The sequence below is a fragment of the Mus caroli genome, unplaced genomic scaffold (assembly GCF_978045245.1).
Source record: "Mus caroli unplaced genomic scaffold, Mus_caroli_1 scaffold_19, whole genome shotgun sequence".
Taxonomy (NCBI): Eukaryota; Metazoa; Chordata; class Mammalia; order Rodentia; family Muridae; genus Mus; species Mus caroli.
In genome coordinates, this window is record NW_028227274.1 from 62001013 (window position 1) to 62025064 (window position 24052).

At 41.0% G+C, this 24052-nt stretch overlaps 1 protein-coding gene across 2 annotated transcripts in view; it reads left to right on the forward strand.

Annotated features, from left to right (window-relative positions):
• Positions 1-24052, forward strand: part of Wdr7 (WD repeat domain 7) — a 272930-nt gene that overhangs the window by 13433 nt on the left and 235445 nt on the right. For both annotated transcript variants that reach the window (XM_029471767.2, XM_021150163.3), the window contains exons 4-12: positions 3134-3212; positions 5123-5297; positions 5945-6021; positions 7781-7900; positions 13260-13405; positions 14435-14537; positions 16773-16914; positions 17135-17383; positions 18058-18278. In XM_029471767.2, the coding sequence (XP_029327627.1) occupies positions 3134-3212; positions 5123-5297; positions 5945-6021; positions 7781-7900; positions 13260-13405; positions 14435-14537; positions 16773-16914; positions 17135-17383; positions 18058-18278 (1312 nt within the window). The remainder of the gene's footprint in view (positions 1-3133; positions 3213-5122; positions 5298-5944; positions 6022-7780; positions 7901-13259; positions 13406-14434; positions 14538-16772; positions 16915-17134; positions 17384-18057; positions 18279-24052) is intronic.

Below are 24052 nucleotides of genomic sequence, written 5' to 3' on the forward strand. Positions count from 1 at the left end.
GGAGAGATGACTCGGTTGAAGAGCACTTCCAGCTCGTCTAGAGGACCCACAGTTGGTTCCCAGCACCCATGTTGGTCAGCCCACTACCAAGATCTGTAAGATCAAGTCCAGGAGATCCAACACCTCTTCTGGACTCTAGGGACACCCACATGCACCTGGCATATCCACACACAGTCATAGACAAAGACACAGACACACATAGACACACACACACATACACACAAGGAAAAATACAAATAAGTCTTTAAAAATTGTGTTTATAGTCTGTGACATTGATATTTTCATAATTTATACCTAGCACCACTGGGGAGAATTTTCTTTCTATTACAGCATGTTCTTGCAGTGTCTAAATCTGAAAGAGGATGTTTGAATTATAGTTTTAAGAATACATATTTTTCACAACTGATTTTCTGTAGTATTTTATTGCCCCTTTTTTTTGTTATTTTTTGCATTTGAGAAACCCAGACTATCATGACAGTGACAGTAAAAGCATGAGCATCAGTTTGCTTGGCATTTTTACGGAATCAGCTGGCAGCGTTGTTTTTTTGTTGTTGTTGTTGTTGTTGTTGTTTGTTTTTTTGAGACAAGGTTTCTCTGTGCAGTTCTGGCTGTCCTGGAACTCACTCTGTAGGCCAGGCTGGCCTCGAACTCAGAAATCTGTGTGCCTCTGCCTCCCAAGTGCTGGGATTAAAGGCAAGCTTTGGGGTTTTTAAGAAACTCAGGTGATGCCATGCTGACTCAGGCTGGGGGGGGTGGGCGGCAGAGCTCTGCCAAGGTTCTGCTGTTCTGGTGTTGTGTGCTTACGTGTTGCTGAAGCTAGTTTCCCTCCTCAGACTGCGCCCTGTGCTGAGAGGCAGGCCATCGATGTCTCAGTCGGGTCCGGAGTGGGAAGAACTTTAAAAACATTTTATTTTTTTTGAACCCAGTTGGAGAACTTGCTGACATTTATATAAAACATCTTTTTCCCTCCTATAATTTTTGGGTTGGAATTTTTTTTTCTTTTTTTTTTGAATTAATTTTTTTTATTAGGTATTTTCCTCATTTACATTTCCAATGCTATCCAAAAAGTCCCCAATACACCCTCCCCCCACTCCCCTATCCACCCACTCCCACATTTTGGCCCTGGCATTCCCCTGTATTGGGGCATATAAAGTTTGCAAGTCCTATGGGCCTCTCTGGGTTGGAATTTATATGATTTTTTTTTTTTTGAAACATGAAGAGACAACACTAAGTGAAAACAATACATTTTTAAAAAAAGATTTATTTATTTATTTTATGTATATGAGTACACTGTAGCTGTATACAGATGGTTTTGAGCCTTCATGTGGTTGTTGGGAATTGACTTTAGGACCTCTGCTCACTCAGGTCCACCCAGTTCACTCTGGTTGACTGTGCTTGCTCCGGTTGGGCCCCGCTTGCTCCAGTCAGCCTCGCTCTGGCTCAAAGATTTATTTATTATTATAAATTAGTACACTGTAGCTGCTCTTTAGATGCACCTGAAGAAGGCGTCAGATCTTGTTTCGGGTGGTTGTGAGCCACAGTGTGGTTGCTGGGGTTTGAACTCAGCATCTTCGAAAGAGCAGTCATTGCTCCTACCCGCTGAACCATCTCGCCAGCCCAAAACAATACTTTTTTTTTTTTTTTGGCCATAGAAGATCATTTGTATTGGAACACTTGTTTTTCTGTGAATGCTGAATTGTTTCAGCAAGGTGTGGTGGTGTATGCCTGACACACCTGTTATCCCAGCACTCCAGAGGGAGAGGCAGGCAGATTGCTGCAAGTTAGAGGCAGGCATGGGCTTTTAATACCTAGTAAATTCCATGCAAGCTGGGACTACATAGCAAGACCCTGTCTGAGAAACCAAGTACCAAGCAACAGAAATAATTTTATGTCATTTGAGATGTAGCGAAGTGAAAAACTTAGTGAATATCATTGCATTTTTGTTGCAGGATATTTGATCCCACTGTGAACCCCCTAGACTCTCACAAGAAGAGAGAATAGAGGGAAGTTTCTGTAGAAGGAGCAGTGCAGGGAGAGGGGGTGGCTTTACCCGGACAATGGTACAGAGACAGGGTGAGGAGAGAACAAGCTAGACACAGATGAAGACAGGACAACCCAGAGAATAAGAGGGAGTCACAAGGTTAGATCAGATTGCCAGAGTTTGGGTCGAACAGCGATTCAGGAGGGGAGGGATAGAGAGAAGCCAGGTTGAATCAGTCAGCTTGGTGAGGAGGTTGAGCCAGAAAAGCTTAGTTGACCCAGACAGCTAGAAATCAGGAAGAACAAGAAAGGGTGAGCTAATTGAGCAGCAAGCCTCGGAGGCTGAAAACCTAGGCCTAGAGAAGGTTGCTCAGAGGTTAGAAGCTTCAAGGAGTAGGCCTCAGTTAGCAGGTAGAGGCAGTAATCCTCGGAGACAGCAGTTACATCAGGTGAATAAAAGTTACTCTACACATTTTATCAATATTTTTCTGTTAAGTAAACCTTATTTCTTTAAAAGACAAGGCATAGCAATATGTATAATTCTCAGTGTATTCTTTAGTTTGAAATATAAGGATTTTTTTGGTGCTCTTGTCATATACACACATGATAACATGTAATAGCACACATAAGAGCTGTGGTGGTGTGTTGACGCTTGGGACTCTGCTGGCTTTAGCTGGCTGTGTTTCTCAGTGCTGCATGCTAATGGAGCCCCGGGCTCTCAGTTCAAACTACAGCTTTATCTCTGGTTATCCGTTCAGCCCTTGCAGATCACTGCCGGGTTAGCTCTGCTTCCCTAGTTCCCTAACATTGAGCTTCTGGATGCGGGAACAGCCGCTATCAGAAACCTCTGCAGAGGAGAAGGAACATTCTGGAGAGCCCCGCTTAAGTTCTGCCAAGAACTACCCACAAGACTCTAGCAGCCAGTGAGGATTCAGGATTGCATCTCTGTTACGAGACTGATATAGACTGAAATGGGGCGTTGACAGGTTGGAAATGGGGTCGGAATAGTGAGAGAAAGGAATGGAAAATTTGATCAAGAGCAGAAATGAATATAAGCTACTTTCCTTCCTGCAGTGGGAACTTAACTGTAAGCCACTGTGACAGGGTTACTGTTGCAGCTGGATCCAGGGTGAGCTGTTGTTTTGTCTTACAGAGAGATGTGCCTCTGGGACGTGAATGATGGCAGATGTATTGAATTTACCAAGTTAGCCTGCACACACACTGGCATACAGGTTGGTACCTATTTCTGTCTGAGTCAACACAGTTCATGACAAGTGCATCATTAAAACATGGGCCTCACTGGCCAGCCAGCCTGCTTGATGAGTTTCAGGCCAGTGAGAAACCTAGTCTCATATATATGTATGTATGTATATATATATATATATATATATATATATATATATATATATATGTATGTATATATGTGTGTGTGTGTGTGTATATATATATATATATATGTATATATATATATGTGTGTATGTGTGTGTGTGTGTGTGTGTATGTATATATGTAATATGTGAGTGATGGTGTCTGGAGAATGGCACATGAGGTTGTCCTCTGGTCTCGACAGGTATGCACACACATATTTGTGTGCACCGGCTGCACTTATGGAAATGCAAATTATCTTCGTTTTATATTATTTTAGTGTAAAAGCTGTGTCAAGCTCATCATACGTAATTACCTTGATTTTTGTACAATTTGCAGTTACGGCTTAAAAACTTCTGGCTTATGTTTTACAGGAATTATTTATTTCTGCTGAATATATTTTGAGTACTTTTAAAAAATCTAATTCTGTTCTAGACCTTCTCTGTTTAGATTAGTAGTCCTATATTTAGAAGATGCCTCTTGACAGATTCGTGGGAATTATGGCCACTTATTCTGTCCTCCTCACTCATTCAGATCCAGAGAGGAATTTTTAAATAATAATAATAATAATAATAACAACAGTAACAATAACACTATTATATTTACTATTGTTGTTATTGTTGTCGTCATCATCATCATCATTATTGAGACAGGGCCCATTTACATAGCCATGACTATTCTGGAACTTACTATGTAGACCAGGCTTCCTTTGGACTGTCTGCGTTTGCTACCCAAGTACTGGGATTAAAGGTATGTGCCATTACATTGGTAAAGAGTGTTGTTATGTACACAGAGATGACCCTTGGTGACTTTTGTACTTACTGAAATGACATAAAAATAGTAATTTATTAAATGATTCTGTGCAACATTTTGTTAATATTTTTTGAGAATTTCATATGCGTTTAGTCCATTTTCATCTCACTTCCCCACTCCCAAGTTCTCCTGAGACCCCTTCTGCACCCACTTCTCACATTCTTGTCCTCTTGTGCTATAATTATTGTTGTTTCTACGGAGTCGAGTGAGTGTTGCCTCTGTATTTACATGGGTATAGAGGAGACTGCTTGGGCATGAGCAGCCTGGGAGGGGGCTTAAGGTCACTGAAGAAAACCAACTCACGCTCCCTTAGCAGCTTACCTCAGCCGGGGTGGTGGAGTGTAGCGGTAAATGGTTAAGGTGCGAGTACTGTGCACCACCCATCACACACACACACACACACACACACACACACACACAACCTTTATATTTTAATATGCCTTAACAGGCTCAATGACTGGTTACTTCCAAACCTCCCCACTGCTAGCACACACTCCCCTCCAGTATTCCCGAGTTATTACTTTCTAAAATCTAAACTTTATCTGTGCTACCCCAGACCCAATGGGGGAGTGGCCCCTGGGGCTGCTTTTCTCTGATTCTTACATGGCTGGTTCTCTGTCTTCCACAGCTCAAGTTTATATCCTCTTCCTTCCTTCTGTCCTGGCAATTCTCCTTCTCCCTGTCCTGTGTTTGCTCTCTGGGAATCCTCAAAGTTCTGCCTCTGTCCCTCTCTCCAGCCATTGGCTGCTGGCTCTTTATTGACCAGTCAAAAAACCAGCTGTTGGAAGGGACCCTGTATCAAAACAAATGGATTATTAAAATGGATTTGCTCATATGAAATGATTTCTGGAATAATGTACTGTTTACAAGAATATCATAACATGTGTAATTAATGCCTGTTTTTCAAGTTTCGCAACTGAAAGAGTACATTTCAAAGGTATATTTCTTAAAATTTTGAATTTAGTTCTACCAGTTCTCTGTTGGGAATCAGCAAGAGGGCAGGCTCCTCTGCCATGGACATTACCCTGAAATCCTCGTTGTGGATGCCACCAGCCTGGAGGTATTGTATTCCTTGGTATCGAAGATCTCTCCAGACTGGATCAGCTCCATGAGCATCATCCGCTCTCATCGGACACAAGGTCAGTGCGTTGCTCCTTTCCGCATCACCTTACTGCTTAGTTTACTGTGACAAGCTATAATTTGTCAACGTTGACAATTTTGGTTATATTCTTATATTCAGATATTTGTTTCAGTAATTTGTGATCTGTCCCCTTCGCAGTGGGTTTTGTCTGAATTAATACTTAACTCACAGATGTTAGATTACCTCCCCTCAGTGTGACAGGTCACCAGGCTCCAGGAAGCTTTAGCTTAGGAGAGCTTTCTCAAGTGAGGAAGGGTTAGCATGGCTAGCATGTGGTGGTGATAAGAACTGTAGTTTCAAGTGCGTTTCTGGATTCTGGTCTTATCTCTTGCCAAGAGGCACCATTTCACATGGAGACAGTGAAAAGGGTAGAGATAAAATTGAATGAACATCTGTAACTGTGCTTCCACTCAGTATTGCCTCTGCTTCTTCATTTATTTTGAAGCCTTTCACTGAAAACCATGAGGGTAAACATAATTTTTTTTTTTATTTTCAGAAAAGAACACTAATGTAAACACTGAGTTTCTATTATTCTAAGCATAGGGAACCATGCTTTTCTACCTGAGTTCACGAGAGCAGGCTGTTGTACTGTTAGAAGAAAGCATGCGGTGTTTCACCTTGGCTTCTTGTCTCTCCCTGGTTTAGAGGACACTGTGGTGGCACTCTCTGTGACAGGTATTCTGAAGGTGTGGATTGTCACCTCTGAAATTAGTGGAATGCAGGTGAGATGGGCAGTGATATCTGTCTTTATTATTGTATCATTTAAACCTTGTAGGATTCGTGTTAGTCACTTAATTTTTTTCTTTTACAGAAAAAAGTGTTTCTATTGAAATAATCACATGCACATATTGGAAAAGATCCTTAGTTTTGTTTGCTACTGTGAGTGAATTATTGTCCTCCGTTCTGATGGAGAGATTTGCTCCATCAAGGATGTAAAATATGGAGGAGTTAGAGAAAGGACTGAAAGAGCTGAAGGGGTTTGCAACCCATAGGAAGAACAACAGTATCAACCAACCAGAACCTCCAGAGCTCCCTGGGGCTAAACCACCAACCAAAGAGTACTCATAGAGGGACCCATGGCTCCAGCCACATATGTAGCAGAGGGTGGCTTTGTAGGTTATCAATGGGAGGAGAGGCCCTTGGTCCTGTTAAGGCTTGATGCCCCAGTGTAGGGAAATTTGAGATCAGGGAGGCAGAAGTGGGTGGGTGGGATAGGGAGAGGGAGGATGGGATAGGGGATTTCTGGAGGGGAAACTGGGAAAGAGGATAACATTTGAAATGTAAATAAATAAAATATCCAGTAAAGAAGAGTATCATCCAGGATATGCAGTAGAGACGTGTAAGAGGTGTTTTCCTCTTGCTTTTGTTTAAAATAAGTTAGGCTTCAGCTCTTACCTCTATTCTCATCTCTAGCTCTCCTTCTTCCCCGCCCTTCCCCCATCTCTCCATGTGGCCATGGCTGGCCTCTCTCTTCCTACCTTTTCTCTGCCTTTCTACAGTAAAGCTTTAAAACCATGAAAAAAAAAAGTTAGAAGGGCTTGCTTGAATGAACTAAATAACTACTCATTTTAGTTACTCTTGCCGCCCGCTGACAGCACAGTGACAGAGTGTCTGAGAGATGCGGTCTGAAGGAGGAAGGACTTAGCTTACTCTGTCGTTTCTGAGACTTCAGTATGTAGTCCTTGGCATGACTGACTGGCCAGTAGTGAGTGACATCATTACTGCAGGAGTGTGCAGAGGGCAAGGGCCAGTAGGAGGCAGAGAGTAAAGAAGGGACTTAGGACCAAGTACAATGTTCAAAGGTGTGCTTCCAGCGACTGACTTCAACTGCACACACCTCCTAAAGTTTCCAGTGCCTTCCAGTATCAGTATAGAGTACAGAATAAGGTTTAACACTTGAGCCAATGGGGACATTTCATATTCAAACACCAACATCATCAAAAAAAAAAAAAGGTTAAAAAAACCCCCAAAAAACAAGAAACCAAACACCAAACAACCATAAAAAGCCATTTTTACTCTTCTTTCATAGTCATATGGACTAGAATAATTATTTACTTTTGATAAGAAAGATCAGTTTCCTAACAATATTGATATTTCTCACTTCAGTTAACAAACTATTAGTGTTGAACTTGAGAAGACAGGAAGAATGAATCAGTTGTTTTCTTTTTAAAGAAAGTATTTATAATCGTAGGATTACTGCAAAATTCAACCATCTGCCCCTTCCAGTGACGATGCTCTGACTTACCATCGCCATCAGGGTTTACATGTTGGACAGCTTTATAGCTCAGACACTTTTGTCCCACTCCTCTTCCGAACACACTTTTGCTTTTGTTACTTACTGTCTTGGCTCTTACCCAAGGGTTTAAAATGATGACTGTATCACATGGTACTTTTGTTCCCTGGTAGTGTCTTTATCCTTTTGTGATGATTTTAAATTAATATATGTTATTCCTGAGACTTTGTAAATCTTTTCCTTTTCAGGATACTGAGCCAATATTTGAGGAGGAATCCAAACCAATTTATTGTCAGAATTGCCAAAGCATCTCTTTTTGTGCGTTCACACAGAGGTCACTTTTGGTCGTATGCTCCAAATACTGGAGGGTAAGTTGAAAATACAAAGCCATATTTTTATCCTTTATGGTACAGCATAGCTTACCAGATTTGCAAAGATAATCCCAAGGATATATGATGACACAAGACTTGTCAGCCATTTGGAACTCATGTTTGGTTCTGACATTTTTTCAGGAATTGGGACTTATTTCTATGTAGCAGTCTTTTTGTTTTACTCTGTGGGGAATTGCAGGCTGGTCTCCAGTTTTGCTGAGGTCTGAACCTAGATGGTCATAATTCACCTTCCCTCATGTTCCTGGAACTCTGGCCCCTGCCTAAGGTACCAACTCCCACAGCCCCCAGAAGAGAAGCATGGTCAGTAGTCACGTAAGCAATGGCCCAAGCTTCTGACCTTCAGGCTAAACTCCTCCCCAGTTACCTAGCAACAGTGAAGACCATAAAAAGGGGTGCTCAGCCCCCACCTCGCTCTCTTACTCTTACTCCTTTGTTCCTTTACCTCTCACTTCTCTCTCCTCTTGCCTTTCTCTTTGTCTTCTCCTCTCCTATCCTCTTTCTCTTTAGCCTCCCCCCCCTTCTACCTTTTCTCTTTCCCCTGCATTTCTATAATAAAGCTCTTAAACCATAGAGTGTCTCTACTCCTTCAAGACCTGCTGCGCACTCTGGTCAGTGTTGGGAACTTCTTCCCTCATTCCTCTCTCCTACAACCCTGGGGCTTTAGCAAGGTAGCTCCAGGGTCCCAGGTCGAGGGCTGCCCCTTTTCCACCCTCTGCCTCGTGGGTCAGGCATGCTCACCCGGGGCTGAGTGGAAAAGCGTCCAGCAGCTCTGCCTGCTTCCGCCTGCCCAAAGCACAGGAGCTCTGGCTGGACATTAGGCCCCCTTTCTTCCCCACTTCTCCCCAGCATCCCCATACCCCCCTTTTTTTGTTACCAACATTACTCCATGGAATGAATGGTTTAATGACTGTTTTATTGGTCTTAATTTCTACTTTTTGCTGTTACTTAGTTATTGTGTATGTGGTGGTCATGAGATCTCTGAACGTTGGATATTTTTCTTTGTAGTATGTTATGAAACCTAAATAATACATGGATTCTTCAAATTGGAAGTCCTAATGCTATCACTGGACAGCTAATGATGAGAGGAGGGTTTTTCCATCTACATTGCTTGTCTTTAATCATAGAAAATCAGCCAGTGTGTTTTGAACATTTCTTCTGTGCTTAGCAATTTTCAAAGCTTTCCATGTATTTGAAAAATTATTCCTTTTATTTTAATAAAATTACATCATTTCCCCATTCCTCCCTCCAAACTCTCTCATATATTCCTCCTTTCTTTGTTTAACATTTATGGCCTCTCTTCTCATTAATCACACACATATACATATACATATGTACATATACATATGTACTCAATCTGTGTAATGTTACTTGAATGATTGTGTTCAGGACTGACCATTTGGCACCGGCTTGAATTGATGCGCCTTTCCCTGGCTTAGACTATCGATATTCCCCAGTTTCCTGCCCTGTGGGCCTTTCTCAGTGTTAGCATGTCTGTTGTTGTTGCCCTTGTTCAGCTCACGCTCAGGCAGTCATGCTGGTGAGCCTTCATGGTGCAGCTTCTGACAGTTCTGGGAGATGTAATCTCAGAGCAAATCCCTTGCTCCTTGGGCTCTCACAATTTCCAGCCACCTGGGGATCATTTTACAATGGTCTCTGAGCCTTAGGTGAGGGAATTATTTTGTAGATGTATCCATTGGGACTGGACTCCACATCTCTTCTCTTTGATTGATTGTGGTTTTCTGTAATGGTTTCCATCTGTTGCAAAAGAGGTTTCTTTGATGTAGGGTGAGGACAAATACTTAGAATTTAGTTAGGGATTATACTGGCTGAGTAATTTCAGTACTTATACCATTTGAGGAAAAGGTTCTAATTATTTAAATCTGCTTAACAGATCACTTGAAAACGTACATTAGAATAGTAGAAATATATTCTTGTCCAGTTTTGTGAGGGATCAGGCTTAGTTTGCTGGGCACCTCACGTTGAGTTTGCCATAGGCTGCCATCACCTTATCTTTGGAGGCTTTGATCTCATTTGCAAGTTTAGCGTTTGGAGGGGCTCCTGTGCTTCCCTATGTGACAGTTAGGCCTTTCATCTCTGACTGGTGAATGAAGACTTTCTTCCCATTCCTTGAGTGACATCCTTGTAGCCCTCTCTCTGGAACCGGCCTCAGCAGGCTAGCAGGCCTCTCCCCACTAAGTGAACAAGGAAAGGTCATTTGAAGATGCCCTTGATCTTACACTTGAGAACTCACCAAATATGCCCTAGAAACTGTCAGACAATCTAGCAGGACCTGACGGGAGGAGGGTGCTAGGTGGGCACACCTCAGAAGCCGCCTACCACGGAAGGAGCAGTTGCTTTTCCTAACTTGAAATAGAAATTTATTTTTATGTGTATGAATGTTTTCCTGCATGTTTGTCTGTGTACCATGTGTGTGATTAACATGAGGCCTACGGCTTGTCAGGAGCAGAGGCTAAGATAAGAGACTTGGAGTATTCAGCCTCTTATGGGACACACCACACCTCTCTCCTCAAGGGTCATGGATCTATGTAGAAGCAGGTGGCAGAAAGATTTAACAGCCTGAGGTGGTCCATGACTTCAGTGAAACTGTGCTTTCAGACACTGCAGGGCAGTTGCACTCGTGAACTAACAGTGTGTGACACCATGCATGATACGTCCTCCAGCCAGACAAAATCATGGCACAGAGGAGGGGAGATGGACATGAAGTACCACCCCTAGCTGAGGGGCTGCTGGCATTCGATGACTGCTGGAAAGGGGGAAGTTTGTTTTCTTTAACGATATGCCACCTGGTCTATTCAGTCCAAGGGAGAGCCAGCTAATGCAAACTGGACTGAGACTGGTTTAAGAAGGTGGCAAAATGAAGTTTGTTGGGTAGGGAGGTGGGGCATCTCGGAGAATTTGGGGGAGAGAGATGAATATGATCCAATAACATGGGATGAAATTCTCAAAGGATTTTCCTTTAAAATGCTTACTTGAGCTAGAATGATTGTTTGTGATATATACACATATGAATAACTTGTCCATTGTTATAAAAAACATGTATGAGAAAGAATAAAAATATAAATAAAGCACTAGGAAAATGGACAAAACTATTTCAGAAAAGGAGAGAGCCAGGTGAATGTAAGAAAAGTGCAGTTTCATCTTAAGAGACATGCATGTACGAACAGAGCTGGGCCTGGAGAGCTGCTGAGTGGTTGAGAGTACTTGCTCTGTAATAACGAAGGAGTGGAACTCAGATCACAGTGCCCAAATGAGAGACCAGGTGCTCCTGCAGATGGCATAGCCCTACCCTGAGGGGAGAGGAGTGAGGAGGACCCAGGGGCCTGCTGCTGCCATCCAGCCTAGGAGAGGAGAGTTCCAAGCTCAGGAGAGCAGCTGCCTCAATGGAACAGGTAAAGAGTGAGGGAGGACGATGCCTGCTACCTCGAACACACACACAAATTATTAGAGCCTCCAACTCACCTGAATGAATGCAGATGTCCAGGATTTGCCAGTTTCAGTATGGTCAAAAAATGTGTGTGTGTGTGTGTGTGTGTGTCTTCCATACTATTATGACACATTTTACTTTTTCCAGTCACTCAGTGGCTACCTCCATGCTTAAAAGAATAACTGCTCACAGTTTTAGTAAAAACAGGCAATAAGGTGGCCTCGGGAGAACAGGTTAAGGCTAGAGCTCCTTCAGTGGCTCATTCCTAAAGCATTGCTATTTGTGATTCCCTGCAAGAGCACAGTGCATTGATAGGACTGAGTATGCACATTAAATGAGCAACCTTACCCTAGGGTAGCAAGGACATCACTCACCAAAACCGATCACCTCTTGTTTTTGATGCAGTTGAGGCACTGGGTAACAGTTCTGACAAACAGTAGTACAAACAAAAAGTTACCTACAGAGCTTTGTAATCTGAAATACTCTGAAATTGGGCCTCACACTTGCTGTGTAGCTGGGATTGACCTCAAGCTTCTAACCCTCTTGCCTGCACTTGAGTGCTGGGGTTGGCGTTGCAGACCTGGCTTATATAGTGGAGATGAAACTTCGGGTCTCATGCATGCTAGGCAGTCACTTTACTGAGTTACAGACTTAGCCAAAGGTTATATATTGTTTGCTCTGAAGAAGAGTAACGTACAAGATGGCGCTATTGAATGATGAATTCTCACTCCCCTTGAGCAAAATTTAGAATGTACTTTTATCAAGTATTGTAAGAATTGGAAGTGGTAGAAAGAACTAGTCTGTTAGGAAATGGAAGCCTAGGGGTTTATACCTCTACTTTTATCATGTACCAGTACATAACATACATACATACCTCCCTCTCTCCCTCCCTCTCTCCCTCCCTCTTTCTTCCTTCCTTCCTTCCCTCCTTCGTTCCTTCCCTCCTTCGTTCCTTCCCTCCTTTCTTTCTTTCTTTCTTTCTTTCTTTCTTTCTTTCTTTCTTTCTTTCTTTCTTTCTTTCTTTCTTTCGAGACAGGGTATTGTTATGTAGCCCTGGCTGACCTGCAAGTCCTGTGTACACCCTACCAGCCTCAAAGTCACAGAAGTCCACCGTCCTCTGCTGAGGTTTGCATCGGTGTGCACCATACCCAGTTTCTGATGTGTGACATTGAGCAAGTGTCGCTAGTGTCCTCTGTATCTGTCTCTTGATGGTAGATCAGGGTTCCAATACAGGAACCCTGCCTGTATCCTTCAGTGGTTCTGAGGGTCAGATAAGATAATTGTAAGTGTACCTGTGAACTTCGTCTGCTTTGTAAAAGGAAGCCGATGCAAGGCCACTAGGTGCTGCTCTTAGTGAAACTATAGCACCTTGGCCTTTCCATACAGAATTATTAAATAGTAAAGTGGAGTCTTTTAGCTTCCTATTCATAATAATAATTCTCAGAACACTGATGCAATAAGGCCCAGTAAGATAATTCTACTGAACAGAAAATAATATAATGTCAGAGTATATGGTCAGAAATGTACCAGATAGATACAGTGTCAGTTATGGTATGTGTTCTAAAGGGTGGAGTTCCTATCATTTGCCATTATCCAAGGTATGCTTCCTTCCTCAATATACAAATGATGAAGGACTCCTGTTCCTATGCTGGGAATACACCTACTGCATTTGACCTAGTTCACTGTCTGTCAGAGGTCACCTAAAGCTGGGACCTATGACGACTGCCCCAGATCTCTCTAGAAAATATCTTCCATCTGCTGAATATTTTAAAAGCCTGGGTTTGTTAAATATGATTTTAGAAGTTTTCTTTCAGATGAAATGTTATTCTGTCTTACTTAAACCATAGCAACCTGGAGTAAATTAAAACTGTGAATTTCTTTTTCTCCCAGGTGTTTGATGCTGGCGACTACTCTCTGTTGTGTTCAGGTCCTAGTGAAAATGGACAGACATGGACTGGAGGGGACTTTGTGTCTGCAGACAAAGTCATCATCTGGACAGAAAATGGGCAGAGTTACATCTACAAACTCCCTGCCAGGTATGAAATAGATATGTTAAAAGTTTAGTTCAATGTAAAGGATTCAGAATTTGAGACATAACTCTAAAGTAAGAGCATTTATGAATTATACATTGTCTTAGTTAGGGTTTTACTGCTGTGAACAGACACTATGACCAAGGCAAGTCTTATAAAAAACAACATTTAATTGGGGCTGGCTTACAGGTTCAGAGGTTTAGTCCATTATCATCAAGGTGGGAGCATGGCAGTATCCAGGCAGGCATGGCACAGGAGGAGCTGAGAGTTCTGTCTTCATCCAAAGGCTGCTAGTGGAAGACTGACTTCCAGGCAACTAGGGTGAGGATCTTATACCCACACCCACAGTGACACACCCATTCCAACCAGGTCACACCTATTCCAACAAGGCCACACCTTCAGATGGTGCCACTCCCTGGTCCAAGGATATACAAACCATCACATACATATTTAGCTTCAGGATGTCTTACGTGTTGAATATAGGCCCAGTTTAACTTCTAGGTACAAAGAAACAGGTGGATTTTTTTTATACTTATTTATTTCCTATGTGTGTGTGTGTGCATGTGTGCAAGCATATGCCACTGTGTATGTGTGCAGGCCAGAGGAAAGCTCATGCATCAGTTCTCGCTTCCATGTAGGCTCCGAGGATCAAACTCAGCTTGTCAGACAGGGTAGCACACTTTCTCTCCCGTGAGACGTCTCATGAGCCTTCTTCACAGAATGTCTTTTAAAGTTATTTAATCTGTATTTAAATGAAATGAAACTTAAAAATCCCATTTTTGTCTATGGTCATAAACCTTGGCATAAAACATTTCATCTCATCTATTTTATTGCTTTATTTAATTTTGATACAGGATCTCACTGTATAGCCCTGGCTGTCTTAGAACTCACTGTGTAGACCAGGCTGGCTTTGAACACACAGAGTCCTGCATGCTTCCGCCTCCAAGTGCTGGGACTGAAGGCATGCGCCACCACGCCTTGCCCTCTTCTGGGTATTTTAGGTATTTTAAGCGGATGCTTACTTTCCTGTTCCAGTTGCCTTCCAGCTAGTGATTCGTTCCGCAGCGACGTGGGGAAAGCAGTGGAAAATTTGATTCCTCCTGTGCAGCATAGCCTCTTGGATCAGAAAGATAAAGAGGTAAAGTTCTTCAGGTATCATTTATTTATAACGGATAGTTACATTGACGGCGTATGGGCACTCGAGAGGTTCAGTAAAATCCAGCAGAGCGCTAGATTTCACAGAAAGCTGATATGGTGAGTTAAAGCACACTTCACAATTTACAGGTTTTTAATATGCAATTTAATTATTAAGTCGTACCTGCCTTTATATAAGAGTACAAGTGATCTTATCCTGACTATTTATTAGAGTTGACTTTTTATAAAATTCATATCAATCATTAAATTATTGTATACTTATACAGTTAAAACACAGTGAAGAACGTTTTAAAGGGGGGATATTGCGTGTTAATGCTGACTGATGCTGATAGTTATTTGATTCAAGCATTGCAGTAGCTCTCAAATCAAGTAGTGACTCAAAAACCTGGATATTAGAAATATAAATTAAACATCCTTTTCTGTATTGAAATAGAAACTCACTGTGTTTTCTAAAAGCCCGTTTTACTATCTATAATTGAATTGTGTGGGCTGGAGAGATGGCTCCGTGGCTAAGAGCATTTGTTGCTCTTCCAGAGGATTTGGGTTCAGTTCCCAGGACCTTCATGGTGGCCCACAACTGACACTAACTGTGGTCCTAGGGGAACCAATACCCTTTTCTAGTCTTTATGGGCAGCAGGCAACACATGCGGTACACAAATGCTGTAGGCAAAGACTCATGCACAGAAAATAAAAGAAAGTTGAAATGTAGTAGCACTTATATTGGATTTTGTACTCTGGTCTCTGGGAACAGTAAAAAAAAAAAACCAAAGCTTTGTGTAGGAGAGGAAAGTCTTGTATGCTTTGTTCTTGGCTCTGGGCTCCAGTTTTATCATTCTGAACCTGATGTCCCACCCATCAGTGGAGAATGGAGGCACGGTAAGTAGAAGGGAGATGTTTTTTTGTATGAATATTTTAAATATAGAATTTGTACATCTAGGTGTATTTTAAAATCCTATATAAATGATTTTCTTTCTACTTTCTTGAACCCCAACTTGGGACCGTCCTGCTTGGTCAGTCACTTCAGCTAAACTAAGGGATAGCGATGTGTATGAAAAGACCTGCATTAATAAAACATAACATACTGTGTTAGTTACGTTCCTTGTTGCTGTCACAAAATACCCAACATCAGGGTAAAGGAAGCAGGGTGTGCTTTGCCATATAGTTGGGGGACCCAGTCCGCATGGGCGGGGAAATCTCAGGCAGCGGCCTAAGGGAGCTGGTTACATTGCTTCCCTAGTCAGAGTGCTGGTGTGTAGCTTGTCTTGTGTGTCATGCAGTCTGACCCAGCCTGTGGAAGTCTAAAGGACCCTTTACACGCGTATTCAGAGGCCCCTGTACTGATTCTACATCCTGTCAAGTCGACAGTCGTTATTAGCCATCATGTGCATGTGATTTTCTTTAAATGTCAGCTGTCTAGTATGTTCGAGTATATTTTAAATTGAAATGTATGTGTGCTATAGTGAGAGACACTCAGACACTGAAATGTGGTATTGGTAATTGTAGCTTCTATGGCAACTCCCTGTTAAGTGTGTAGTTTTAAAATCATCAAGTTTAAGTAAAGTCAAATACTGGTCTATGCATACTATAGGTAAATTCTAGAGGCCAGTAATTTTTATGATGCAATCGCATATATATTTGTTATGTTTTGAATTTCATACATGAGTGCTGTGTTTACATCCTTCCACTTTGTGCTTTCCCAGGCCAGCCTCTCCCACGTCTCTCAACCTGATGGCATCCTCCTCTTTCTTTACCATTGTTACACATATATGTGAATATCAGTACAGTCTGCTGAGACTGCTTAGTGTTGCTCATGTGTAGAGCTCTTTGTTTTGTATTTTTATTTTAAAGTGGAGACTTCTTTTTGGTTAAGAGTGACCTGCTTTCTAGAGTGATTATTTAACAACAAATAAGTAAATTTCCCTGTAATTAGTAAACCGCTTTTTAATAAAATTGAACATAAGACTATAAAGACTAGTTTTAGAGAAATGTTATAGAGTTTTTCATTCCTTTAGCATTTATGTTCTACTATAGTTGACATGAATATTAACACTATTAAATTACATGAAAATACAATGAATGATCATGCTGTAAGCACTTTTAAAACTGGGGTATGATCAAAGCACCTAAATACCTTAATATGAACACATCTTAATCGATAAACTATTTGAATTCCAAATATAGCTGAAGACACTTGAATTTTTTTCCCCTTTTTTGGCAGTTGGTAATTTGTCCTCCTGTTACTCGGTTTTTCTATGGATGCAAGGAATATTTGCATAAGCTACTAATTCAGGGCGATTCTTCTGGAAGGTTAAATATCTGGAACATAGCAGACATAGCAGATAAACAGGAAGCTGATGAAGGTAATAGTGAATCTGCACATTGACTTCATAATTCTTTTACTATAACATTTTGAATTATAACAAAATTGAACATATTTACGTATCACTTTCTTCTAAGTATTCATTATATTTTATGGAAGTAAACATTTAGTACATTACTGAATCAATCAACATTATTTAATGTTAGTACTATTTTTTAAACATAAATGTATTTATTTTGTATGACACCAAACCTCTACAGGGCTAAAGATGACAACTTGTATTAGCTTGCAAGAGGCATTTGACAAGCTGAAGCCTTGCCCTGCTGGAATTATCGATCAGCTAAGTGTGATTCCCAACAGCAATGAACCTCTTAAAGTAACTGCGAGTGTCTACATACCAGCACACGGGCGACTTGTTTGTGGCCGGGAAGATGGAAGCATCATTATTGTGCCTGCCACCCAGACAGCCATAGTTCAGCTATTGCAAGGAGAACACATGCTCAGAAGAGGTACCCTGAAGGTCTACCTATGTGCACTGTGTTCTGAGAACTCTGTAACCCTGATGTGGGGAATTTCTCCATGCCATAGTTTAAGAAATAAGACCAGTTGGTATATTGCTAATGTGGTTGGTAGTGTACATTCAATTACATTTTAAATATCTGTTATTGTGATAAATACTATGAATGGCTCTAAATAAGAAAGTATTCAGTTTTTAATCTCCTTCGCACATATTATTAGTTTCATAAATTATTAGTTGAATTGATTACTATATAGCTATATTGTCAGCAATATTGATACTCTTCTAAAACAGTGCTGTTGAACTAATGTAATTGTTTAGTAGTAGTTTTTATAGTAAAGTAAATAATGAGAAATTGCTACATGTTATATGCTCAACATAGCAACATTATTTTCATTTCTATTTGTAATATATATGGGAATTATTATTGAAGTACTTTAGGTTTTTTTGTAATAATTCTTTAAAATGTGACGTGCACAGCACATTTGCACACAGCCTAGCACCATCTTAAAGGCCTGATTGTCTTGGGGAACTATCAGCTACCATGCTCCACAGAGCTGTTCTAGAAGTAAAGGTGTGGCTGGCTCTTCAGACAGTCGTGTTTGCTTGTTGAAGCCTTGTGAAGACACTAATTTTCTCGTTCTGAATTCCAAACCTCTTTGGCAGGTTGGCCCCCTCACAGAACCCTCCGTGGCCATAGGAACAAAGTCACGTGCCTGCTGTATCCCCATCAGGTCTCAGCTCGGTATGACCAAAGATACCTGATATCTGGAGGTGTGGATTTTTCCGTCATAATTTGGGACATATTTTCTGGAGAAATGAAACATATCTTCTGCGTTCATGGCGGTGAGATCACACAGCTTCTGGTCCCCCCGGAAAACTGTAGTGTGAGTCGCTTTATCTAACGTGATTTCTCTATGGTAAAGGAGGGCCTTTGTCGCTCTCTCTCAGGCACATAGATAGACAGGGCCCACAGTAACTTAAAGAGTAAGATGTTATTTGTTTTTTGGTAAATATGAACCTGATATTTACTTCTTATTTATATTGGTGATTAAATTGTCAGAGCTGCTTTTCCCTTAGTATATTTTTTAGAGTAGAATATTTAGAAACTAATAAAATAAATTATTTAGCACTTGTATACTTCTGTATGCAGACATTAAGTTCTTTAAAATATCAGCTAACATTTATTACATGTAATTGTCACACAATCTCTAAAATGTCCCAGCAGGGGGCAGCATGACTTTTGGGAACAGTAATGTAGGCGGCTAGTGTGATCCTGAGTGTTTGTGCCTTCATTTGACAATGTTGGCCTGGTTCCCAGATACAGGTCTGACAATATGAATAGCATATATGACCAAGTATATATTAGTTTGACAAATATTCACTGCAAGCGAGAACAGCTAACAAATTATATTTTCTTTTTCTTTATTTTTATTTTTTAGAATTTTATAATTGAGTACTAAAATGATTTACATCATTTCTATCTCTCCCTCCCCTGCAGCTCCTCCTGCACAGCCCCTACTCCTTTTCAAATTGGTGACCTCCTCTTTTAAAATTCTTCTTATGCATACACACACACACACACACACACACACACACCTACCTTACACAATCCGTTTAGTGTTGGTTGGATGTGCGTGTATTCAGTGCTGAGCACCTGGGATTGGATAATCTATCAGGAGGCTTATTCCTGGAAAAATTGATTCTTTCTCTCTCAGCAGTCATTAATTGCCTATAGGCTCTCCATTTCTGGGTAGGACCTTGTGAGATTTACTTTGTCAATATTGGCATGTCAACTTGTGTTGTCATTATGCAGGTGTTAGGCAGGCATCTGTTTTGTCACCATTCCGTGGATGCCGTTTGCCCATCATATCTAGAAGACACTGTTTCCTACAGCAGGCGTCCTGGGCCTCCGGCTCACAGGGTATCTCTGCCCCCTCTCTCTTCTGCAGTCTTCCTTAAGCCTTAGGTTTTCTTTTTAGTAATTTTTCCTTCATTCTAAAGAAAAGACTGAAAGCTTTTTTCCTGATTTGCATTTTTCTTGTATTTTTTTGAGTCTGAATTTTTGTTGTTAGCTGGATTTGAATGTCATGTTTCAAGAAAATGCTTATAAACCTAGCACAATGTCTGAATCAAGCAAAGTGAACATGTTTATGTAAATTACAAAAAGGCAGGAAGCAGGATGTTACTGTTTATTAAAAAGAAATTGTCAGGGCTTCAAAGCATTTGTTAGTTACTCTTTCAGAGGATGCAGGTTCATGCCCAGGACCCGCACGGCCCTTCACAGCTCTGAATATTTCAGTTTCCAGGGCTTTGATGTGCTCTTCTCGCTTCCTTGATCAAACTGTATTCACCTGGTATAAATACATACACACAGGCATAACACTCATGTATACACATAACTTTAAACAATGTGACTATCTACAGTATAATTTTTTTTCTCTTTACACTTAATTCATTGTATTTTGTGAGCATTTTTATACCATTAGTGAACCTGAAATTTTAAAAATTAAGTAAATAATTCTAGAGAGCACAGTGTGTGTGTTTGTGTGTGTGTGTGTGTGTGTGTGTGTGTGTGTGTGTGTGTGTAGGTGGGTTGGACGGAAAGTGACTCCTACCTAACTCCTAGCCCTGTGTGGCCAGTGGCTAGGGGTCTGCAGCCGACAGAAGGGGTGGAGATTTGCTAGAAGAGAGGCTTGGGAGGGTTGAGGAGAGAGAGCTGAGCTGGTGTCAGATTGCAAGTCATTTAGAAAGATGCCTTCTATAGGTGAAACAACAATATGAACTAACCAGTACCCCCGGCCTCCCAGCTCGTGTCTCTAGTTGCATATGAATCAGAAGATGGCTTAGTCAGCCATCAGTGGAAAGAGAGGCCCATTGGTCTTGCAAACTTTATCTGCCCCAGTACAGGGGAACGCCAGGGCCAAAAGGTGGGAGTGGGTGGGTAGGAGAGTGGGCTGGGAGGGTATGGGGGACTTTTGGGATAGCACTGGAAATGTAAATGAAGAAAATACCTAATTAAAAAAATAAAATAAAAAAGAAGAAATTGAACATACAAATTTAAAAAAAAGAAAGATGCCTTCTTATTTATTTATTTATTTATTTATTTATTTATTCTATTTTGAGAAAGGGGGAGTGTCTCACTTGTAGGTCTGACTGTCCTTGAACTCACTATGTAGATCATGCTGGTCTTAAATTCAGAGATCCTTCTGACTCTGTCTCTTGAATGCTGGGATCAAAGGTATTTGCTTCTATGCATGGCTTTCTGTTCATCTTTCTATGTCACTAAATATGTTAGTACAAGAGTGGTTTTAGTGATTTAAGAGGCAATTTTAATTTAATTTTACTGGTTTTCTGTTACCAAAACTAGGCATAAGAATTAGTATGGCTAAGTGTTTTTGTATGTTGAACTTTTTTTAAATATTTTTTTTTCATACAATGTCGATCATATATTTCTCCCCTCCCAAAACTCGCAGATCCTTCCAACTTTAGGTTTTTTATCTCTTTGTATAACGAAAAAGCCTTCCTACCCTCCCAACTGTATGTTCTCTATCTCTTAAAAAAAAAAAACACTACAAATATACAGAAACTAAAGTCAAAACAAACATAGACTATATATCCACCACACTCCAGGGCAGGCCCCATTCCCAGGAGTAGCTGGGAAAGAAACTTAACCTTTGTGTGTGTGTGTATTTTTGTGCTTTGTTTTGGCATTATTTTGTCATATTTTTCAAGGCGTTTGGACTGAAGTGTCCATATTACCCTCCAAAAAACTAGGTCTAGCTACCACTGTACTTATAGAATTCTTCACCATGCTTTTCAATTTTAAAAGTTCCTTAATTTGGGTGGCATATATAGAGAATATATGAAAGTAAAGCACTGTTTTTAGAGAGTCCAGAAGAATTCAGATAGAATAAATTGGACAGTTTTGGCTAGCTCATGTAGTTTTGTGTTTTCCAGTCTTCCTTACCTTTGTGGTATGAAGGCTCATATTAGGACTTGAGTGTGTCAGGCAAGGGCTCTCTCATCTGGCTGCATCCTCATCCCTTGGGTTTTTAAGACTGGTCTTCCTTATGCATTGGAGCTTGGCTGTGAAGTCCCTAAGCAATCCAGGTGGCTCTGGAACTTGTGACCCCCGCCTCTGGCTCCTGAGTGCTGGAATGGTGGCTTCCAAGCTTGGCTGATGTTTAGTTTTTATGGTCATATGCTACTATATTTAAAATAAAATGTTATTTTATGTTCTATATTACTTATATCCTCAGATTTTATAATGTGCTCCAACTCTTACGTAGGGTCCTAAGAAGAGTAGTCCAGTACTGAGGAATTTTCAGTGATGGTCCCTTTCACAGTAGTAAGAGAGATTCAGTCTGCTGGCTGTACCAATTTTAAACCAAATATTGAAGAAATGTTTCTATTTTTGTAAATTTTTAAAATGTATATCTTAAGCCAAAAGAAGAATCCAATGGGAATGAATTTAATTATTTATCTATTATTTAGTTAGTGTGTTTGTGTGTTTGTGTGTGTTGGGTATACATGTGCATCCTTTGGAGGCCAGATTACTTATTCAGTTGCATAAGCCTGTAATAGTGGATGAGATATAGTTCATATTTGATTAAATTTAATCTAGCCAGAGAGTCAGATTAGCAAGCAGCCGATCTGACTAATGAAGAAGCGCTGTGATGTCTGACGCAGCAGGACACTTTTCACCCCATCACAGTGCTTTGAGAACACAAGAGGGGACTTTCAGGAAAGTGGCTCTGGGTAGTTTTGGGAGACTTTCAAGAAAGATCACATCCATTGCACTGGGCATACTTTTTTTTTTTTAAAAAAAATATATTTATGAATTCATAAATGACTTACAAAAGAAGCTCAGTTCTGGGGCGAGTTTCGGCCATTTGCAGTGTGGGAGCGAGCTCTTTAAAACCGCGCGCTCTTCTCCTCGATTACCCACAGGGGAGCTGCATGGGTCATGGTTTGTCTAGGTTAAGCGTGAGCCTCCTCTTTCTTCCCAGTCTGACTCTGAATCATTTAGAGAGGGCGGGAGGAAGGATTGATTATATTTTAAATATTGACAAGGTAATTGTTCATATTTGAGGGATATTGAAGAATAATACAATAACCCTGCATCTTTTTTAAAAAATATTTATTTATGTATTTATTTTATGTATATGAGTACACTGTAGCTATACTGATGGTTGTAAGCCATCATATGTATCCCGAGCTTTTGTCCCCGCCGGCAAGAACACACTCAGGACAACCAGAATCTTCTGCAGCAAAGCTTTATTGCTTACTTCTCAGGAAGATCTCAACCCCAGAAAATGGAGTCCGTTATATAGCACTCAGCCATGACGTTTCAGCACCTGATGTGGCGTGACAGCTCTTGATTCGTTGCTCGCTCATCACACCACTATTACACCCTGAGAATGGGCAGTGACTAGGAGTGAGTTCACTCTCGCACTTGCGCACAAGGCTTGTTTACTAGTTAGTCACAGCGGAGGCCAGCGCCATCTTATAATGGTGATTGCTCGCGGCATGCGCACGGCTCTCCACAGCGATTGCTCGCTGCACGCTGCACGGCTTTCCACACATATGGTTGCTGGAAATTTGAATTCAGGACTTCTGCTTGCTCTGGTTGGCCCCGCTCACTCCTGCTTAAAGATTTATTTATTTATTATATCTAAGTACACTGCAGCTATCTTCAGACACACCAGAAGAGGGCATCAGATCTCATTAGGGATGGTTGTGAGCCACCATGTGGTTGCTGGGATTTGAACTCGGGACCTTCGGAAGAACAGTCAGTGCCCTGAACTGCTGAGCCATCGCTTCAGCCCCAACTCTGCACCTTTTTATTACATGAAATAGAAATTTCAAGATATGAAGAGACTGATTGAGTGAAAGGTCTTATTGCCTCCTAATTTCTTAGAAAATAGTTTTAAATTCTACTTATGCCTCTCTGTTCCTTGTCTGAAATTGAGATTTTTTTTTTCAGTTGCCTGAAAAACCCAGCAGGGTCATTTGTTTGTGATCCCCCAGTGTGGCTCACAGAGGGCTGCAACTGTTACTTTTGCAGGGCCATTGTCAGGGAGACCCCGCATCATAAAAGTGAGAAAAATTTTCTCTTTTTATTGATTTTCTTAGGACCTAAGTGAATTCCTCACTACTCTGTTGTTTAATAGTGTACTTTCAAGGTTACGGTTTTGTTAGTATGTTAGGAAAGAGATACTCTGCTTATGTGGGAGGTATGTAAACTCAGGGTTTATTTCCTGCAAGCATATGGGCCTAAGTATGCAAGGCAAGGCAAGGCAAACAGATTAACAATTGCAGCTCAGTCGTTTGACAGTATTCATGTTCTCTGCTAGGCCACAAAGCAGAAGCCACTCCCATAGCTAGCCACCTGGGGTTCCAGTGAATGCTGATAACCCAGTCGTGGGGGAAGCTGCCTGCCGTGCAGAGTAGAGATGGTAAATGTGTGTGTATGTGCATGCAAACATTATTAATTTATTTATTAATATAAGCTTTTGCTGTGTAGCCAGAGCTAGGATCAAATGTTTGCTTCTGTTGATTATGCCTCCCAAGTGGTTAGATTGCAGGCACACGTCACTGTTTGAGTTACTTAAAGCAAAACAAGAAATCGACGTGACCACCATAAAGCCTTAGAATA